At 46.0% G+C, this 20,663-nt stretch overlaps 1 protein-coding gene across 2 annotated transcripts in view; it reads left to right on the top strand.

The window, feature by feature from the left end:
• Positions 1-20,663, top strand: part of SLC28A1 (solute carrier family 28 member 1) — a 93,299-nt gene that overhangs the window by 7,273 nt on the left and 65,363 nt on the right. For both annotated transcript variants that reach the window (XM_024232294.2, XM_024232293.2), the window contains 4 exons: positions 2,968-3,151; positions 15,192-15,333; positions 16,579-16,692; positions 19,671-19,748. In XM_024232294.2, the coding sequence (XP_024088062.2) occupies positions 2,968-3,151; positions 15,192-15,333; positions 16,579-16,692; positions 19,671-19,748 (518 nt within the window). The remainder of the gene's footprint in view (positions 1-2,967; positions 3,152-15,191; positions 15,334-16,578; positions 16,693-19,670; positions 19,749-20,663) is intronic.

Below are 20,663 nucleotides of genomic sequence, written 5' to 3'. Positions count from 1 at the left end.
ACGGGGAGGGATGGGTCTTTGCAGGTGCAAGCTCACCTCATCCTGATAGGTTGGAATTAAAGAGGGGCCAGGCATGGCAGGTGGTTCATGCCTGTAATCCCAGCACTTTGGGAGGCTGTAGTGGGAAGATTGTTTGAGCCCAGGAGTTTGAGACCAACCTGGGCCACACGCAAGACCCCACCTCTACAAAAAATTTTTAAAATAAAAATAAATTTTAAAAAAAGAAAAAGGAGGATGGGTACAGATGCAGAGGTCATTATAGGTGCTCTGGAGGGGAGGGGCAGTGAGAGAGGCGACAGCAATGACCTGGTCTGCTTGGTGAACTTGGAAGTAGGGTCAGCTGCTGAGATGGGGTAGGTCCATGTCCCTCACAGCTTCCTTCTAGAGATGGTGACATCCACCTTTGGCAGGGTCTGAAGCCAGGACCATCTCTGTTTCCTTGGCTGCCTCCTTCACTCAGATCTGTTTTGTTTCTCTTGAAGAACAATTGAATTCTCTCCAGTAGAGAATGAAAATTACCCCTCTCATCCTATTTCCACGTTTGCCATGGCTGTCAGGAATGCTGTCTGAATCATTAAATGATCCCCTGCAATGGTCAGCAGTGACTTTCTCTGTTTCTGGGTGACTTTGATTTCTCTGGCTTTTCAATATCTTTATTACATCACCTCTTTCCTGGGGAGGCTGTTCACAGACGTTCTGGGAATAGCTGTGATAGAGAAATGAGGCTCATATTCTCAGGACTTGGCCCCTGAGCTGTGACAGTGGCTTGCTCACCTTAGGTAGGCCTTCTCCATGGGTGCAGCGACAGCCCTGGCACCATCAGACTAACAAGGATGGCCTTGGTGTTCCCAGTCTTAGAAGAAGGGTGTGCCTCTTGCCGGCTATTCCAGCCAAAGTCCCAGGGAGGTCTTCAACGAGCTTAGCTCAGGTCCTGCCCGTCCCCAAACCAGTCCCTGTGAATGGATCCTAGACGAATAAATACTTCCAAAAGCACTTCTGTCCTTGTGCCCTGCCTGGAGGACCCCTCCACACTGCCCCCTCTCCCTGAGTCCCCATCCTGGCCTGCCCAGACCCCGCCCCCCCCCCAGCCTTCCTTGCCCGTCCCAACCACAAAGCACAGGCCTTGAGGCACACAGACCTTCTTGGCCTCCTAGCCCCATGCCTTCCCTGTGTGAGTCACTCATCTCAGCTGGCCTCAGAGGCCTCGCTCTCCAAGTGGGCATCACTGTAGACCCCACCTTGTAGGGGTCTTGTGAGGATTCATTGTGCAAATGCATCTGAAATGCTAAGCTCACCTCCTGGCGACCACGGAGCTTCTCCCTGGCCAGGTCCCCCTCCCCTGAACCCCCACGGCCAGTACCAGCAGCCCCAGCACCGCTCTGTGGGGCTCCACCCGTGTGTCTCAATGACACCCGTTCAGGTAGGAACTCCAGCCCACAAGCTTCCATGTGAGAGAAAGGTCATTTTATTTTTCATAACTCATCTTATCTTCTACCTCAATGTTATCATTCCAGTGAGTGACGGGAACTCAATTTCTGTCCAGTTGGAACCTCCCTTCATCCCTTCCTCTGGGGGTCACCGGGCGGGGGGGTTATCTATCATTACTCCTCAAGTGTCTCCTGACCTGTCCACTTCTCCAGCTGGTCCTGAGTCCTCTATCCTTACAGGTGGCCACGGCGACACCCTCTTCTCCATGGGGGCTCATTCTGGTCTCCTGCCTCTCTCCTCTTCAGGCCTCTCGTGGAGACTAGTTCCGCTGTTTTGGTGCCTGCAGAACCTCACTGGCTTTCTAGGGCCCTGCTTGCCATGCACCACATGGGCATTCCTCTCTCTGCAGTCCTGGGACCTCCCTGGGACTCGACCAGGAAGCCAGGCACAGAGCTTCACTGCTTGCAATGCTGCAAACACACCTGGCTTGGCGGCCTTGCCAGGCTCAGGCGCTTTCTCTGTGATACCAGTGTCCTTGTTATTGCCTGTAGCAGAGGGATTGAGTAGAACTTACCTTTATTCATGATGTTTCAGATCACGTTTTTTATCCATGGCTGTGAGTCCTTTCCATTCTTCGAGGATCCTGAATTCTGAAATTCAAAAGCCAGGGAGAGGCCGGGCGCGGTGGCTTACGCTTGTAATCGCAGCACTTTGGGAGGCTGAGGTGGGCGGATCACTTGAGCCCAGGAGTTCAACACCAGCCTCAGCAATATGGCGAAACCCTGTCTCTACCAAAAATACAAAAATTAGCCAGCCATGGTGGTGGGCAGCTGTAATCCCAGCTACTCGGGAGGCTGAGGGAGAAGGATTGCTTGGACCCAGGAGGCGGAGTTTGCAGTCAGCCGAGATCGTGCCACTGTACTCCAGCCTGAGCAACAAAGTCAGACCCTATCTCCAAAAAAAAAAAAAAAAAAAAAAAATCTAGGAAGAGACATCTCCTCCCCTGCTATCCAGTCTCACATGCCTTTCCGAGGCATAAGCATGGACTGGCTGAGTGGCTCAAAGGAAAGAAGGGCAAAAGGGCAAAGGAAACTCCAGGAAGCATGGTCATTGATGAACATTTCAGAACGCAGTCCAGGCACACATGTGTGAACTCCTTCATGGAGTAGCTGATGGGCTCATCTCCTTCCTCCGTGGGGCCTAGCATGGCGCTGGACCACAGCAGATGCTCCACTGATGCCCAGCGCCTCTTGCTGTTTGGCTTCAAGGCCTCCTTACACATCTCCCTCACATTTGGTAAGCACTTTACAATTTGCAAGGCCCTTTCACAATACCTTCTGCCAGTAACTCCTAACTACTTTTTGGCACAGTAGCGGTGGTTGTTTTCATTTCCAGATGAGGAAACAGGCTCAGTGAGATTGGGTGACTTTCCTGCCCTCCAGACTCTGGGTGGAGTAAGGTGGAGTCCGTGGGTGGGGCTGCAGGGGTCTGAAGAGGTGGTGTCCTGGCCGTTAACCCCTCCTCTGTCTCGTCCCCCAGGGTTCGCTGGCTTCCTGCTGGTGGCCTGCCTCCTGGATTTCCAGAGGGCCCTGGCTCTGTTTGTCCTCACCTGTGTGGTCCTCACCTTCCTGGGCCACCGCCTGCTGAAACGGCTTCTGGGGCCAAAGCTGAGGAAGTTTCTCAAGCCTCAGGGCCATCCCCGCCTGCTGCTCTGGTTTAAGAGGTGAGTGAGCTCACAGCCCCGAGGCAGGGCAGGGGAAGGCCCATGAGCTGAGGGGTTGGCTCCAGGGTTATGGCCAGGGCTGGAGGAGGAGGAAGGCTCTGTGTCATGGCGAACTCTCTGGGGCCCCAGGGCAGGAGCTGGTGGGTGGCTTCAAACAAAGCAGCATCTTTGTGGTGTTTCATCAGTTCTTAGTCCCAGTTACAGCAGGTGACTGTGGTGGATGAAAACTGGACTCAACAGTTTCCTCTATTCACTGATCCCAGCCCATGGAGCAAGGAGGGCGCGAATCAGTACCTCCCTTAGATCACCTGGGCGGTGTGAGACAAAAAGCCGCAGGGACCATCCCTGGAATGGGATTCAGCAGGCTCGATGGGGGTCCAGGTGCTAGTATTTTTCATTAGCCTCCAGGGGATTCTGATGTGGCAAGCAGCGTCCTTGGACAACAGTTTGAGATCTGTTGCTTTTCAAACTGGATTCCTTGGAGCGCTGGAAATCTCAGCGATGTCACAGGGCAGGAGAGGGAGGTGGTGGAGGGAAAATTCAGACTTTCCGCCCAACCCACCATTTCACCAGGCAGCTCTAAATTTATGTGTTTTATAAGCCAAGGTTCACAAAAAAAGAAAATTCGCTGGGGGAAAAAAAACAGTTTCTATGGCTTAAAAAAAAAAAGTCTGAAGACCATCAATCTATTTCAGTACTCTATTTTGTTGATGAAGAAGCTGGTGACCAAAGATACCCAAAGACTAAGTCAGGGGGATGCAGGGGTACAGGGGTGCCTCTCACTTTCCCAAAGCGAGATCCACATACCACAGCAAAATGATTTGAGCCAGCCTGTGGATGAACACATTTAAAATTTTATTTATAAATACATTTACTGTTACATTTGACTTCTCTTTATTACATACATTAGTGATTTATTTTTGCAATGGTCTTCTGTGACAAGTCATTGATAATGGTTTTCCACTTGAGGGACTGATGGGAAGTTTCCTTTAAAAAATGCATGCAGATAAACTGGACTTCATAAAAGCTAAAAACTTTTTGATGCAACACACACTATCAAAAAAGTGAAAAGACAACTCATGGAATGAGAGAAAAGATATACAAATCATATGTCTGCATAAAGAAACTGTATGCAGAATTACAACTCAACCATAAAGAGACAACCCACTTGAAGAATGATTAAAGGTTTTGCTATAGCCAAAAAGCTCATGAAAATGTGCTCAACATCAGTAGTCATCATGGAAGTGCAAAGCAAAGCCATAATAAGATACTACTTCATATCAGTCAGATGGCCATAATCAATAAGACAGATGATAAAAAGTGTTGGCAAAGATGTGGAGAAATTGAAACCCTTAGACACTGCTGGTGGAAATGCGAAACAGTGCAGTTGCTTTAGAAAATGGTTAGGCTGGCCGGGCACGGTGGCTCATGCCTGTAATCCCAGCACTTTGGGAGTCCGAGGCAGGTGGATCGCGAGGTCAGGAGTTTGAGACCAGCCTGGCCAACATGGCGAAACCAGGTCTCTATTAAAAATACAAAAATTAGCCAGGCAGGGTGTTGGGCGCCTGTAATCCCAGCTACTCGGTAGTGAAAACTACCCATATGTCTATAAACTGAAAAATGGATAAAGAAAATCTAATATACATACAATAGAATATTATTCGGCCATGAAAAGGAATGTAGTATTGATAAATACTACAATAATGATAAACCTTGAGAACATCATGCTCAGTGAAAGAAACCAGTCTTAAAGAACCATATACTGCATGATTCCATTTATATGAAATGTCCAGAATGGGCAAATCTGTGGAGACAGAGAGTTGATTAGTGACTGCTAGGGTGGATGGGAAGAGGAGGTGGTGACCACCAGTGGTTTGGGGTTTCTCTTTGGGCTGATGAAAATATCCTAGGATTATGGTAATGGTTGCACAAATCTGTAACTATACTAAAAACCGTTAAACCATACACTTTTGGCCAGGCATGGTGGCTCATGCCTGTAATCCCAGCACTTTGGGAGGCTGAGGTGGGTGGATCATGAGGTCAGGAGATGGAGACCATCCTGGCTAACATGGTGAAACCCCATCTCTACTAAAAATACAAAAAAAAAAAAAAAAAAAATGGCTGGGTGTGGTGGTACGCGCCTGTAATCCCAGCTACTTAGGAGGCAGAGGCAAGAGAATCACTTGAACCCAGGAGGCAGAGGTTGCAGTGAGCCAAGATTGCACCACTGCACTCCAGCCTGGGTGACAGAGCGAGACTCCATCTCAAAACAAAACAAAACAAAACAAACAAACAAAAATACACTTTAAAAAATTGCTGCATAATATTATTAGATTGGTGCAGAAGTAATTGTGGTTTTGTCGTAATGCAATAAATTTTGCACCAACCTAATAAATGTGCATAGTTTCAGGGTACATGTGATAATTTAATACATTCATATAATTTGTAAAGATCAAATCAGTGTACTTGGGATATCCATCAACTTAAATATTTGTCTTTCTTTATGTTAGAACTATTCAAATTCTCCTAGCTATTTTGAAATATGCAATACATTACACTGTAGCCACCTTACTGATATATCTGTCACTAGGTCTTATTTCTTCTCTCACACTGTGTATTTGTACCCATTAATCAACTTCTCATCATCCCGCCTCCCTCCTCCCCTTCAGAGTCTCTGGTAACCACCAAACTACTGTCTATCTTCATAATATCTACTTTTTAAGCTCCCATACATGAGTGAGAACATGCAATATTTGTCTTTCCGTGCTTGGCTTATTTCACTTAACATAATGACCTCCAGTTCCATCCATGTTGCTGCAAATAACAGGATTTCATTGTTTTTTATGGCTGAATAATATTCGATTGTGTATATATACCACATTTTCTTTATCCACTCATCTGTTGACGGGCACCTAGGTTGATTCCATATTTTGGCTATTGTGAATCATGCTGCAATAAACATGGAGTGCAGATGTCTTTTCAATATATTGATTTCCTTTTTTTTTTTTCATATATACCCAGTAGCGGAATTACTGAATCATATGGTGGTCCTATTTTTAGTTTTGTGAGGACCTTCTATCCTTGAACCATACACTGTAAATGGGCAAATTGTATGGCATGTAAATTTTGTCTCAATAAAGCTGTTAAAAAATACATGCATCTGGGCCGGGCGCAGTGGCTAACGTCTGTAACCCCAACACTTTGGGAGGCCGAGGTGGGCGGATCACGAGGTCAGGAGATCCAGACCATCCTGGCTAACATGGTGAAACCCCATCTCTACTAAAAATACAAAAAAATTAGCCAGACATGGTGGCGGGCGCCTGTAGTCCCAGCTACTCAGGAAGCTGAGGCAGGAGAATGGTGTGAACCCGGGAGGCAGAGCTTGCAGTGAGCTGAGATCACGCCACTGCACTCCAGCCTGGGCGACAGAGCAAGACTCCGTCTCAGAAAAAAAAAAAAAAAATACATGCATTTGATTTTGGCTCCCAGTCAAGATGCAGTAACAGAGACCAGGTTTATCCTCCCAGTTGAAACAGCTAAAAAACTGGAACGAATACATGAGACAAGAGCTCTTAGATGTTGGACATCAGACAATAAAGGACACTGATCCTTGAGAATTAGGAAACAAATGAGTTTAGCCCTATGGTCTCCCCAGCTGACTGTCTGGAGAGCGTTTCCAGACCACAGCACAGGGAAGGAAAACTGAGGTGGGACCGGGAGACTCCCTAAGTTGAAGAGACAGAGCTGGAAATCCAGGGAAGCCAAGGCAGGCAGGGTTCACATTGCAGAGCACAGAGACACAGTTGAGAGATCGCAGAGCAAAGCCCAGAGCTATGCAGAGAATCCTCCTTGAACATGCAGTTGAGTTCTGCTCAGAGAATACAGACAAGGAAACTACCCTAGGGCTAGGAAAGAACCACCCAAAAGGAGAAGAGGGAATCATACCTGGAATCACACAGGGCCAGGAATAGTGTCTATTCCTGACAGGTGAATAAACCTCAGAATTCACAGGGCATTGTTTAGCATACTAAGAAGGTTTTGGCTCAGTAGCAGAGAAAAAAAAAATCAACTCTAGAATAAATGCTTCTCAGGCCCTGCCTAGCACATCTTTTTTTTTTTTCAGTTTTTTTTTTTATTATTATTATACTTTAAGTTTTAGGGTACATGTGCACAATGTGCAGGTTAGTTACGTATATATACATGTGCCATGCTGGTGTGCTGCACCCATTAACTCGTCATTTAGCATTGGGTATATCTCCTAATGCTATCCCTCCCCACTCCCCCCACCCCACAACAGTCCCCAGAGTGTGATGTTCCCCTTCCTATATCCATGTGTTCTCATTGTTCAATTCCCATCTATGAGTGAGAACATGCGGTGTTTGGCTTTTTGTCCTTGAGATAGTTTACTGAGAATGAAGATTTCCAATTTCATTCATGTCCCTACAAAGGACATGAACTCATCATTTTTTATGGCTGCATAGTATTCCATGGTGTATATGTGCCACATTTGCTTAATTCAGTCTATCATTGTTGGCCATTTGGGTTGGTTCCAAGTCTTTGCTATTGTGAATAGTGCCGCAATAAACATATGTGTACATGTGTCTTTATAGCAGCATGATTTATAGTCCTTTGGGTATATACCCAGTAATGGGATGGCTAGGTCAAATGGAATTTCTAGTTCTAGATCCCTGAGGAATCACCACACTGACTTCCACAATGGCTGAACTAGTTTACAGTCCCACCAACAGTGTAAAAGTGTTCCTATTTCTCCACATCCTCTCCAGCACCTGTTGTTTCTTGACATTTTAATGATTGCCATTCTAACTGGTGTGAGATGGTATCTCATTGTGGTTTTGATTTGCATTTCTCTGATGGCCAGTGATAATGAGCATTTTTTCATGTGTCTTTTGGCTGCATAAATGTCTTCTTTTGAGAAGTGTCTGTTCATATCCTTTGCCCACTTTTTGATGGGGTTGTTTGTTTTTTTCTTGTAAATTTGTTTGAGTTCATTGTAGATTCTGGATATTAGCCCTTTGTCAGATGAGTAGGTTGTGAAAATTTTCTCCCATTTTGTAGGTTGCCTGTTCACTCTGATGGTAGTTTCTTTTGCTGTACAGAAGCTCTTTAGTTTAAATAGATCCCATTTGTCAATTTTGGCTTTTGTTGCCATTGCTTTTGGTGTTTTAGACATGAAGTCCTTGCCCATGCTTATGTCCTGAATGGTAATGCCTAGGTTTTCTCCTAGGGTTTTTATGGTTTTAGGTCTAACGTTTAAGTCTTTAATCCATCTTGAATTAATTTTTGTATAAGGTGTAAGGAAGGGATCCAGTTTCAGCTTTCTACTTATGGCTAGCCAGTTTTCCCAGCACCATTTATTAAATAGGGAATCCTTTCCCCATTGCTTGTTTTTCTCAGGTTTGTCAAAGATCAGATGGTTGTAGATATGTGGCGTTATTTCTGAGGGCTGTGTTCTGTTCCATTGATCTATATCTCTGTTTTGGTGCCAGTACCATACTGTTTTGGTTACTGTAGCCTTGTAGTATAGTTTGAAGTCAGGTAGCGTGATGCCTCCAGCTTCGTTCTTTTGGCTTAGGATTGACTTGGCGATGTGGGATCTTTTTTGGTTCCATATGAACTTTAAAGTAGTTTTTTCCAATTCTGTGAAGAAAGTCATTGGTAGCTTGATGGGGATGGCATTGAATCTATAAATTACCTTGGGCAGTATGGCCATTTTCACGATATTGATTCTTCCTACCCATGAGCATGGATGTTCTTCCATTTGTTTGTATCCTCTTTTATTTCATTGAGCACTGGTTTGTAGTTCTCCTTGAAGAGGTCCTTCACGTCCCTTGTAAGTTGAATTCCTAAGTATTTTATTCTCTTTGAAGCAATTGTGAATGGGAGTTCACTCATGATTTGGCTCTCTGTTTGTCTGTTGTTGGTGCATAAGAATGCTTGTGATTTTTGTGCATTGATTTTGTATCCTGAGACTTTGCTGAAGTTGCTTATCAGCTTAAGGAGATTTTGGGCTGAGACAATGGGGTTTTCTAGATATACAATCATGTCATCTGCAAACAGGGACAATTTGACTTCCTCTTTTCCTAATTGAATACCCTTTAGTTCCTTCTCCTGCCTGATTGCCCTGGCCAGAACTTCCAACACTATGTTGAATAGGAGTGGTGAGAGAGGGCATCCCTGTCTTATGCCAGTTTTCAAAGGGAATGCTTCCAGTTTTTGCCCATTCAGTATGATATTGGCTGTGGGTTTGTCATAGATAGCTCTTATTATTTTGAGATATGTTCCATCAATACCTAATTTATTGAGAGTTTTTAGCATGAAGGGTTGTTGAATTTTGTCAAAGGCCTTTTATGCATCTATTGAGATAATCATGTGGTTTTTGTCTTTGGTTCTGTTTATATGCTGGATTACATTTATTGATTTGCGTATATTGAACCAGCCTTGCATCCCAGGGATGAAGCCCCCTTGATCATGGTGGATAAGCTTTTTGATGTGCTGCTGGATTCTGTTTGCCAGTATTTTATTGAGGATTTTTGCATCAATGTTCATCAAGGATATTGGTCTAAAATTCTCTTTTTTGGTTGTGTCTCTGCCCGGCTTTGGTATCAGGATGATGCTGGCCTCATAAAATGAGTTAGGGAGGATTCCCTCTTTTTCTATTGATTGGAATAGTTTCAGAAGGAATGGTACCCGTTCCTCCTTGTACTTCTGGTAGAATTCAGCTGTGAATCCATCTGGTCCTGGACTCTTTTTGGTTGGTAAGCTATTGATTATTGCCACAATTTCAGATCCTGTTATTGGTCTATTCAGAGATTCAACTTCTTCCTGGTTTAATCTTGGGAGAGTGTATGTGTCGAGGAATTTATCCGTTTCTTCTAGATTTTCTAGTTTATTTGCATAGAGATGTTTGTAGTATTCTCTGATGGTAGTTTGTATTTCTGTGGGATCGGTGGTGATATCCCCTTTATTATTATTTATTGCGTCTATTTGATTCTTCTCTCTTTTCTTCTTTATTAGTCTTGCTAGCAGTCTATCAATTTTGTTGATCCTTTCAAAAAACCAGCTCCTGGATTCATTAATTTTTGAAGGGTTTTTTGTGTCTCTATTTCCTTCAGTTCTGCTCTGATTTTAGTTATTTCTTGCCTTCTGCTAGCTTTTGAATGTGTTTGCTCTTGCTTTTCTAGTTCTTTTAATTGGCCTAACACATCTTAAAGACAAAACCTGAAAAAATTCAAACAGAGCATCAGTTAACCAGGGCACAATTTCAATGGCAAATATACACAATTGAAGTCTCCAGAGGAGAAGCAGGGCAGAAAAAAATATTTGAAGAAATTATGTCCAAAAAAAAAAATCCAAATAGGATGACAATTGGACACCCAAAGATTCAAGAAACTTCATAAACCCCCAGCACAAGAAACATGAAGACTATACCGAGGCAATAATCAAATTACTTAAAATCAGTGATAAAACCTTAACAACAGCTAGAGAAAAAAGACATGTGCAGAGGAGCAGAAATATGAATTACTAGCAGATTTCTTGTCAAAAATGAGTGAGAAAATAGTGGAACAGTAAACAACAACAATAGCAAATACCCAAAAGGCTGTCCACCTAGAATTCTTTACCAGTGAAATGTGTTTCAAAAAAGAAGAGGAAATAAGAACTCTTTCAGTCATACAAAAGCTGAAATAATTTTTCAGACATAAAAAGCAGATTTATGCTACAAGAAAGGCTAAAGGAGTGGCGCACACCTGTAGTCCCAGCTACTCGGGAGACTGAGAAAGGAGGATCGGTTCAGCTTGGGAGACATAGGCTGCAGTGAGCCATGATCACGCCACTGACTGCTGCCTGGGCGATAGAGGGAGATACTATGGCAGAAAGAAAGAGAAAGAGAGAAAGAGGGAAAGAAAGAAAGAAAGAAAGAAAAAGCAAGCAAGCAAGCAAGCAAGCAAGCAAGCAGGCCGGCCGGGTGTGGTGGCTCATGTCTATAATCCCAGCAATTTGGGAGGCCAAGTTGGACAGATCACTTAAGCCCAGGAGTTCAAGACTAGCCTGAGCAATATGGTGAAATCCTTTCTCTAATAAAAATGTAAAAAAAAAAATTAGCCAGGCATGGTGGCATGCGCCTGTAGTATCAGCTATTACACTTGGGTGGCTGAGGGACAAGAATTGCTTGAACCTGGGAGGTGGAGGTTGCAGTGAACTGAGATCACGCCACTGAACTCCAGCCTGGGAGACAGAGTGAGACACTGTCTCAAAAAAAAGGAAAAAAGAAAGAAAGTAATGCCACTGCACTCCAGCCTGGACAGAGTGAGAACACTGTCTCAAAAAAAAAAAAAAAAAAAAAAGGAAAAAAGAAAGAAAGAAATGTTAAAGGAAATTCTTCGAGGAGAAGGAAAATGCTACTAGACAGAAACCTGGTTCTACAAAAAGAAATGGGGTCAGGTGGCTAATGCCTGTAATTTCAGCACTTTGTGAGGCTGAGCTAGGAGGACTGCTTAAGCCCAGGAGTTTGAGACCAGCCTGGGTAATATCATAAGACCCCATCTCTACAAAAAAATAGATAAATAAATTAGCCAGGTATGGTGGTGTGCACCTGTGAGCCCAGCTACTTGAGAGGCTAAAGTAGGAGGATCGCTTGAGCACAGAAGGTCGAGGCTGCAGTGAGCTATGCACAATATGCCTATATGTCACTGCACTCCAGCCTGGGCAACAAAGCAGACCCTGGCTCAAAAAAGACAGACAGAAAGGGAAGGGGAAGGGGAAAGCGAAGGGGAAGGGTGAAAGGCAAGGAAGGAAGGAAGTTAGTTGATTAAAATTTAATCAGCTTAGGCCGGGTGTGGTGGCTCACGCCTGTAATCCCAGCACTTTGGGAGGCTGAGGCAGGCAGATCACGAGGTCAAGAGACTGGGACTAGCCTGACCAACATGGTGAAACCCCGTCTCTACTAAAAATACAAAAATTAGCTGGGCGTAGTGGTGCACACCTGTAGTCCCAGCTACTCAGGAGGCTGAGGCAGAAGAATCGCTTGAACGTGGGAGGCAGAGCCACGGCGCCTGGCCTTGTCATAAATCTTTAATAAGAAAAATAACCCAATTTAAAAATAAGCTCAAGGCCAAGCGTGGTGGCTCACGCCTATAACCCCAGCACTTTAGGAGGCACTTTGGTGGATCCCCTGAGGTCAGGAGTTCAAAACCAGCCTGGTCAACATGGTGAAACCCTGTCTCTACTAAAAATACAAAAATTAGCCAGGCGTGGTGACAGGCACCTGTAGTCCCAGCTACTTGGGAGACTGAGGCAGGAGAATTGCTTGAACCCAGGAGGTGGAAGTTGTAGTGAGCCAGGATCTCGTGCCACTGCACTCCAGCCTGTGTGACAGAGCGATACTCCATCTCAAAAAACAAAAAACAAACAAACAAACCAAAAAAACAAAAAAAGGCTCAAGATATGCACAGACATTTAAAGAAGGTGCCTAAGTGGCAAATGAGTACATGGTAAGATGCTCAACATCATTTATCAGTGGAGAAATGAAAGTTAAAAGCAGAAAGAGATACTACCATATGCTGATTAGAATGGGTAGAATTCGAAAGACTAACCATACCAAGTGTTGGCAAGGATATAGAGGAACTGAAATTTTTATATACTGCTGGTGGGAATATAAAATTGTGCCATTGCTGTAGAAAACAGACTGGCAGTTTCCAGGCCTATCATATAATCTACCTATTTCACTTATAGGCATTTACCCAAGAGAAATAAAAGCATATATCCATACAAAGACTTGCACATGAAGTTTTGAATGTTCATAGCAGCTTTATCTGCAATAGCCAAAAACCGGAAATCACCAAAATGTCCATCAATAGGTGAATTGATAAGCAAAGTGTGGTATATCCATATAATGGAATACTACTCAGCAGTAAGATGGAACGGACTAGTGAATCATGCAGAAACCTAGATAAATCTCAAAATAATTACACTAAGTGAAAGAAGTCAAACAAAAAAGGACACGTACTGTATGGTTCTATTTATATAAACGTCTTTCTTTTCTTTTTTAAAAATTTATATAAAATTCTTAAAAATGCAAACTAGGCGGGGTGTGGTGGCTCACGCCTGTAATCCCAGCACTTTGGGAGGCTGAGGCAGGCGGATCACTTGAGGTCAGAAATTCAAGACTAGCCTGGCCAACATGGTGAAATCCCATCTCTTCTAAAAATACAAAAATTAGCTGGGGATGGTGGTGCATCCCTGTAGTCCCAGCTACTTGGGAAGCTGAGGCAGGAAAAGCGCTTAAACCCCAGAGGTGGAGGTTGCAGTGAGCCGAGATTGTGCCACTGTACTCCAGCTTGAGCAACGGAATGAGACTTTGTCTCAAAAAAAAAAAAAAAAAAAATGCAGACTAATCTAGTGGCAGAAAACATATCAACTGTTACCTGGGAACAGGGAGGGAGGGAAGGCATTACAAAAGGGGTGATGGATATGTTCACTCTCTTGATAGTGGTGATGGTTTCAAGGAGTATACATGTGCCAAAGCATATCAAATTGAACATCTCCAATATGTGCAATTAATTATATATCAACCATACCTCTAATAAAGCTGTTAAAAATAAAAAATCTGAGATAAGCATTTAAGTTGTTTTTATTGTTGTTGTTTTTGTTTTTTTGAGATGGCGTCTTGCTCTGTCACCCAGGCTGGAGTGCAGTAGCGCCATCTTGGCTCACTGCAACCTCTGCCTCCCAGATTCAAGTGATTCTCCTGCCTCAGCCTCCCAAGTAGCTGGGATTACAGGTACCTGCTGCCATGCCCGGCTAATTTTTGAATTTTTAGTAGAGATGGGGTTTCACCATGGTGGCCATGCTGGTCTCGAATGCCTGACCTCAGCTGATCCACCCACCTTGGCCTCCTAAAGTGCTGGGATTACAGGCATGAGCCACTGTGCCCGGCCACATTTGAGTTCTTATAAAGTCAGTTAACCTCAAGAGAAATAGTAAGTAAAGAGAGGTACAGTTGGCACAAAAACAAGGCAAAGATTGTGCACATTGAACTGGAATGAGAAAAGTTTAAAAATATGGGCAGAAAGAAAAGCAGTAGGCTCTGGAATTAGCCTGCTTGAGTTCATATCTTCGGTCTCCTGCTTACCAGCTAGGACTGGCCTGGATAAAACTGTAGTTAAGTGAATAGACCTTGCTTCCAGAGTGCCTGGGTTGAAATCTCAGCTCTGCCACTTTCTAGATGAGTGGCCTTGGGCCAGTTATTTCGCCTCTCTGTGCCTCAGTTTCCTCATCTCTATCAAAAGAACATGTCTCTCAGCATCGGTATAGTACTTGGCATATAATAGGTGCTCAATGAACATTAACTGTCATTAGTAGTACCCAGTGAGTTGATGACTGGATTGAGTTGATGACCGGACTGGGGTGAGATCTTGAGTACCTGATGCCAAAACCTGAGCTCTCCCACCCTTCAGGCTGCATCCTGGACAAACAAATCCCAGCCCCAGGGAGGGAAGTGTTGCTGTTAAGGTTGGATCCGTTCCTTGGTCTCAGGTGCTCAGCTTGGAGGTCCAAACTCACATCACATGCTTCTAGGCATTTTGCAGTCATGGCCGATAGTGTTGAGTCCTGGGCGGCACAGGTCCTTTCTCCCCCAAGGTCAGAGGCTGAGCTGAGCATCACTGCAGCGGTGAGATTCCTGTAGCTGGATGGAGCCAGGTGCTTGTCACTATGCTCAGCTTGGTACATACATCCCCTTATATAATCCTCTCAGCAACCTTGAGAAATGAGGGGTCTCTGGCTTCATTCGACCCATGAGGAAACTAGACTCAGAGAGGCAAGGTGATCTGCCTGAGGTCACACAGCAAGGTCAGCCCTTCCCAGCGTGTGGTTCCAGAGCTGGTGCTCCTTCCACTCTGCTATGCTGTTTCTCCTCCTCCCAGCCCTAAGCACCTTTTCTCTGGGTCCCCGGGTGCTATTGTGTGTGGGTCGGGTGGGGGTGCAATGCTGAGGGTGATGGCTTTCTGCCTCTTGCCTGCAGGGGCCTAGCTCTTGCTGCTTTCCTGGGCCTGGTCCTGTGGCTGTCTCTGGACACCTCCCAGCGGCCTGAGCAACTGGTGTCCTTCGCAGGAATCTGCGTGTTCATCGCTCTCCTGTTTGCCTGCTCAAAGCATCATTGCGCAGTGAGTGCTAGTTGTGGGGCCCAGGGCTGGAAGTGTTTGCCTCTGTCTTCTGCCCCTAGGCTGGATCTGGGAGCTGGGGTATAGGCAGATGCTCCTGTTGGGAGAGCCCTGGAGGCTCAGGGCCTGGAGAAGACCTGTGTGTATCAGGACAGGCTTCCTGTGAAGCAGAAGTCTTCAAACTCCTCAGCAGGGATGTCTCTCCAGACTCAGAGGCCACCAGGACATTTGTTTCCTGGGTGACATGTCCTCTGGTCAGTCTAATCCTGGTCTTCAGGTCTGTAGGCTCAGGAACCACCTCCACCCCCAACCACAGAAAACACAGGCCAGAACTCCAGTCTGTCTGCAGAGCCAAGGGTTTCCTGGAATCATTAGCTTAAAATAGTGCTTCTCAAAGTCTGTGCCCCAGTCCAGCAGCAGCAGCGCCTTCATGGAACTTACCAGAAATGTAAGTTCTTAGGCCCCACCCTAGGACCACTGCATTAGAAACTCAGGGGCAAGGGCAACAATCATCCTGTCAGCAAGCACAATTCTGATGTGTACTAAATTCTGATGTAGACTAAATTCTGATGTAGACTGAATTCTGATGTGTACTCAGGCAGCCACGCACCCATTTGGGAGGGCCCTGCCATGGGCAGATGGAATCTTCTCTCTGCCTCCGTAGCATAAGATCCCTCCCTGTTTCACAGTGTGGCTACAACCTTCCCCAGGCTACAGCCGAGCCTCCCAGGAGCTTGGACTCACTGCTAAGGAATTATTAAATGCTCATCAAGGAACAGCAACCCGAGGAGCCCAGCTCTCGTTTGCTGGGAGGGGCGTGGGGTGTGGGCGTGGAGAGAGTTGGGGTTGAGGCGGCTGGGAGCCCTGCCTATGGAGGAGAGACTGGAGACGGTCAGGCAGACAGGGTTCACACGAGCTGGAGAGGAGCTGGGCCCAGAGCAGTCTGGTGCTGATCCTGAGGCCAGACCCCCAGGCCACATCTCTGGCAGTGATGACCAGGAGACGAAGTGCCGTGGCATGCCCAAGGCTGGTCCAGTTTCACCTGAGTTCTTGGTTAGAATCTTGGCCCACCCCTACTCACTGTTCTGAATCCCAGGGAGGGTGTGACCACTGGCAACAGGCCAAGTACTCTGTCTGGCTCCAGCCCCGTCCTCCGGGCAAGCCAATGACCTCTGCTCTCATCCCCATCCGGCTCCCTGCCCATCCCTCAAGGAGCTGAACTCACCTTTCTGTTGGGTGGGGTGGCAGGTGTCCTGGCGGGCCGTGTCTTGGGGACTTGGACTGCAGTTTGTACTTGGACTCCTCGTTATCAGAACAGAACCAGGATTCATTGCGTTTGAGTGGCTGGGCGAGCAGATCCGGGTAGGTACGTGGGGCCTGGCTGCCCAGAGCATCTTAGGTTACTGGGAGAAGCCACTTGGCAGGGGAAAAGTGGGTGGTGAGGCCTTAGAGAAGGCTTGGGACTGGGAGGGTGGGGTGGACTGGGAGGGTGGGGTGGACTGGGGCCCCAGACCAGGTGGGCAGCTGGGGGCCAGGCAGTGCAGCTGCCACTTCCCTCACACCTGGTACTGAGGCCCAAATAGAGTAGTCTTTTCAGAGGCTGGGTCGGCAATCAGCAGTGACTTGGAAATTGTAATAGTTAAAAGTGCTAAAAAAAAAAAAAAACCCAAATCTGCAAATGATTTACTTCTGTGTGTGTTTAAAAAAAAAATGTTTATTGAAGTTATACATTTTTGTTCTTTTTTTTTTTTTTTTTTTTTTTCAAGATGGAGTCTCGCTTTGTCACCCAGGCTGGAGTGTAGTGGCGTAATCTTGGCTCACTGCAACCTCCATCTCCCTGGTTCAAGCAATTCTCTTGCCTCAGCCTGCCCAGCAGCTGGGATTACAGGCGCCCACCACCATGCCTGGCTAATGTTTATATTTTTAGTACAGACAGGGTTTCACCATGTTGGCCAGGCTGGTCTCGAACTCCTGACCTCAGACGATTTGCTTGCCTCGGCCTCCCAAAGTGCTGGGATTACAGGCATGAGCCACCACACCTGGACCCATTTTGTTTTGTGTTGAGACAGTCTTGCTCCAACATCCAGGCTGAGTGCAGTGGTGTGGATACAGTTCACTGCAGCCTTGACATCCTGGGCTCAAGTGATCCTCCCACCTCAGCCTCCCCAGTATTGAGTAGCTGGGACTACAGGTGTAAGCCACCATGCCAAGCTAATTAAAACATGGTTTCTTTCTTTCTTTCTTTTTTTTTTTTTTTTTTGGTACAGGGTCTCCCTATGTTGCCCAGGCTGGTCTCAAACTCCTGGGCTCAAGTGATCTCACCTTGAGCCACGGTGCCCAGCCAATTCTGTTTTTTATTTTGGTAAAATATACATAATATAAAAGCAACCATTTTAACCACTTTTAAATGTCATTAAACTCATGCACACTTGTGCAACTATCATGATTTACTTTTGTCAAAAGAAAATTAGAACAAATTTAGTTTAAAGATCTTAATTGGCTTTTATTTGTGATTTTAGAACTAGGCAACACGTCATTCTATAAAAATAGAGTGAGTGTTCCAATGAGTTGAGCAGAGGAGGTTGGCTTTGTAGACAGAGAAAGGCTGAAGAAAGCAAAAACAGAAAATAAAAAGCAGATTGGTTGTTTCAAGGTCACTTTCCTTATAAAGGTCAAAGCTGAGGGGACTGCCTGTCATGCTGCATTTGGGGATTTGGCTATATGTCTCATTCGCCTGATTTTTTGGAAGATCAGAAGACAGCTTAGTTTTGACTTGTGATGTGGAACTTTATAGCATGAGTGATTCCATTGTGGTTTGGTCTGTTGGGAGTAGTGCAGGACCTCAGTCCAAACCAATGGTCTCCTTTATTTAACACGTAGAATTTTTTTAAATCTATTTATTTGTTTATTTATTTTGAAACCAGGTTATGAGACTAGCTAATTTTTCTATTTTTGGTAGAGGTGGGGTTTCACCATGTTGCCAAGGCTGGTCTCGAAGTCCTGGGCTCAAGTAATCTGCCCACCTTGGCCTCCCGAAGTGCTGGGATTATAGGCATGAGCCACCATGCTGGCCTTTTATTTTATTTTATTTTAGTTTAGTTTAGTTTAGTTTAGTTTAGTTTAGTTTAGTTTAGTTTAGTTTTGAGACAGGATTTCACTTCCATCACTCAGGCTGGAGTGCAGTGGCGTAATCTTAGCTCATTGCAGCCTCGACCTCCTGGAATCAAGGGATCCTCCCACCTCAGCCTCCCAAGTAGCTGGGACTATAGGCGTGAGCCACTACGCCCGGCTAATTTTTGTATTTTTAACACTTTAAAAAATATAAATCATCAAGGACATAGGTTAAATATGTTAATCTACTCACCTCCCTCTCACCAGCTCGCAGTTCCCTGTGCTCTGTGCAGGGTGGAGCATGAGAACCCTGCTGGTCCAGGAATGTGCACACCTGCTGGCCTTGCTGACAGTAACTGTACAGGGTGTGGAGGAAAAGACAGAGAATTGCTTTTCTGGTCATGTCTCCATTTTATAGATGGGAACACTGAGGCCTGAACGAGAGAAATGACTTGCTGCCCCTGCAGTCACATTGCAAGTTCAGGATATAACACAGGTCTCCTGTAGAAGCATGGCTGGGCTCAGACTCCAAGGTCACAAGCCCAGGATGGGGACAAAATGAGGGGAGGCTTTGCCGTTGGTTGTCAGGGGCCTGAGCGGCACAAGAGGCACTGCCTTCTTCACACGTCTCATAGTTACTTCTTCCGTTGTCTCTTCTTTATTGTCCTAACAACTCTCAGAGCATTTCTTTTCATTTTTTTTGAGATGGAGTCTCGCTCTGTTGCCCAGGCTGCAGTGCAGTGGCACAATCTCAGCTCACTGCAACCTCCGCCTCCCGGGTTCAAGCGATTCTCCTGCCTCAGCCTCCCGAGTAGCTGGGATTACAGGCGCCCACCACCACGCTCAGGTAATTTTTGTATTTTTAGCAGAGATGGGGTTTCACCATGTTTGCCAAGCTGGTCTCGAACTCCTGACCTCAAGTGATCCGCCTGCCTCGGCCTCCCAAAGTGCTGAGATTACAGGTGTGAGCCACCGCACCCAGCCTACAGAGCATGTCTTTAAAATTGACCAAAAAGGTGTCTCTTTGGCAAATATGCTTAGGAGTGAGTGCCCGTGACGGCAGCTTTAACACACCTTGCCAGGTGGTGCCCCCCCGGATAAGGGCCTGGGGGGACTATGTCCCTGGGCCAACCCGCCTGTCTCTGGCTGCTGCTTCCTCCCTCCTCCCTCCTCCCTCCTCCCTTCCCACCTCACTGCCTGTTTTTGTTTGTTTTGCTTTTTTCTTTCAGATATTCCTGAGCTACACGGAGGCTGGCTCCAGCTTCGTGTTTGGGGAGGCGCTGGTCAAGGATGTCTTTGCCTTTCAGGTCAGCTTGACTCAGGGTCCCAGAGGCCTTTAGCAGCCACCACCCAGCGACTCCAGCTAGAGGGGAGTCTGGGCATGGTGGGGGCCCGGGTGGAGGGGAGGAGTCCTGTAGGCAGAGGTCGCCATACTGGGAAGTTAGTGAACCTTAAGCCTGGGGCCCGGTAGGAGCCCAGCAATGTTCACCTCGTGAGATGTTTTTGCTATATTTTGTAAAATTTGCAAAAGTAAGATATTTCTGTATGTTTTTTTGTTAGAGATGAATGTCCAAACTATAGAATTACTGAGTAGCTGAGGACAAGAAGTGGGGGTAGGGGTCATAGGGACAGCTCCTGCTGAGACTTAGCCCCTGATGTGCTGCAGACACTCTGGGCCCAGAAAGAGCAGTTTCCAGGAAGGCTTAGGCTCAAATGATCCTCTCAGGCGGTCCTCCTTCAGGGCCCCTCACAGGCCACCTCTGCCAGGAAGCCAGCCCTTACTAGTCCCGCTGCAATAGCTCCCTCCTTCGTGTCCTCCTAGACCTACGATCCCACTTTCTCTCCCTCTCTGCCTCCATCCATCCTTCCTTTCTTTCTTCCAACAAAAATCTATTGTGCATTTACTGCACTGCAAAATATTATAGGGGAAATGGAGATAAAGGCACTGTTCTGTTTCAAAGACCTTATTGTCTAATGGTGAAGCCCCAACCCTAATTTAAAAACAGGGCAGCCTGTGCGGAGGATGAGGATGCTACCGGTGGGACCGCTTCACTGTTCTGGGTGGAGCTGTGGTTGTATTCTTTCTTGCCCAGTTAACTGTTTCCTTGTTTAGTAAGAACTCTAGTGTAGCCCTCCTCTGCCTGCCTTATACTCCAGTTGTCTAAGACCAGCTTGCTCTAGGCTTAAGCTCCCTTGCCAGGCAGAAGAGAGAGACCTGGGGC

This window comes from Pongo abelii, chromosome 16 (assembly GCF_028885655.2).
Source record: "Pongo abelii isolate AG06213 chromosome 16, NHGRI_mPonAbe1-v2.0_pri, whole genome shotgun sequence".
In the NCBI taxonomy this organism is placed as follows: domain Eukaryota; kingdom Metazoa; phylum Chordata; class Mammalia; order Primates; family Hominidae; genus Pongo; species Pongo abelii.
This window is presented reverse-complemented; position numbering and strand designations above follow the sequence as displayed.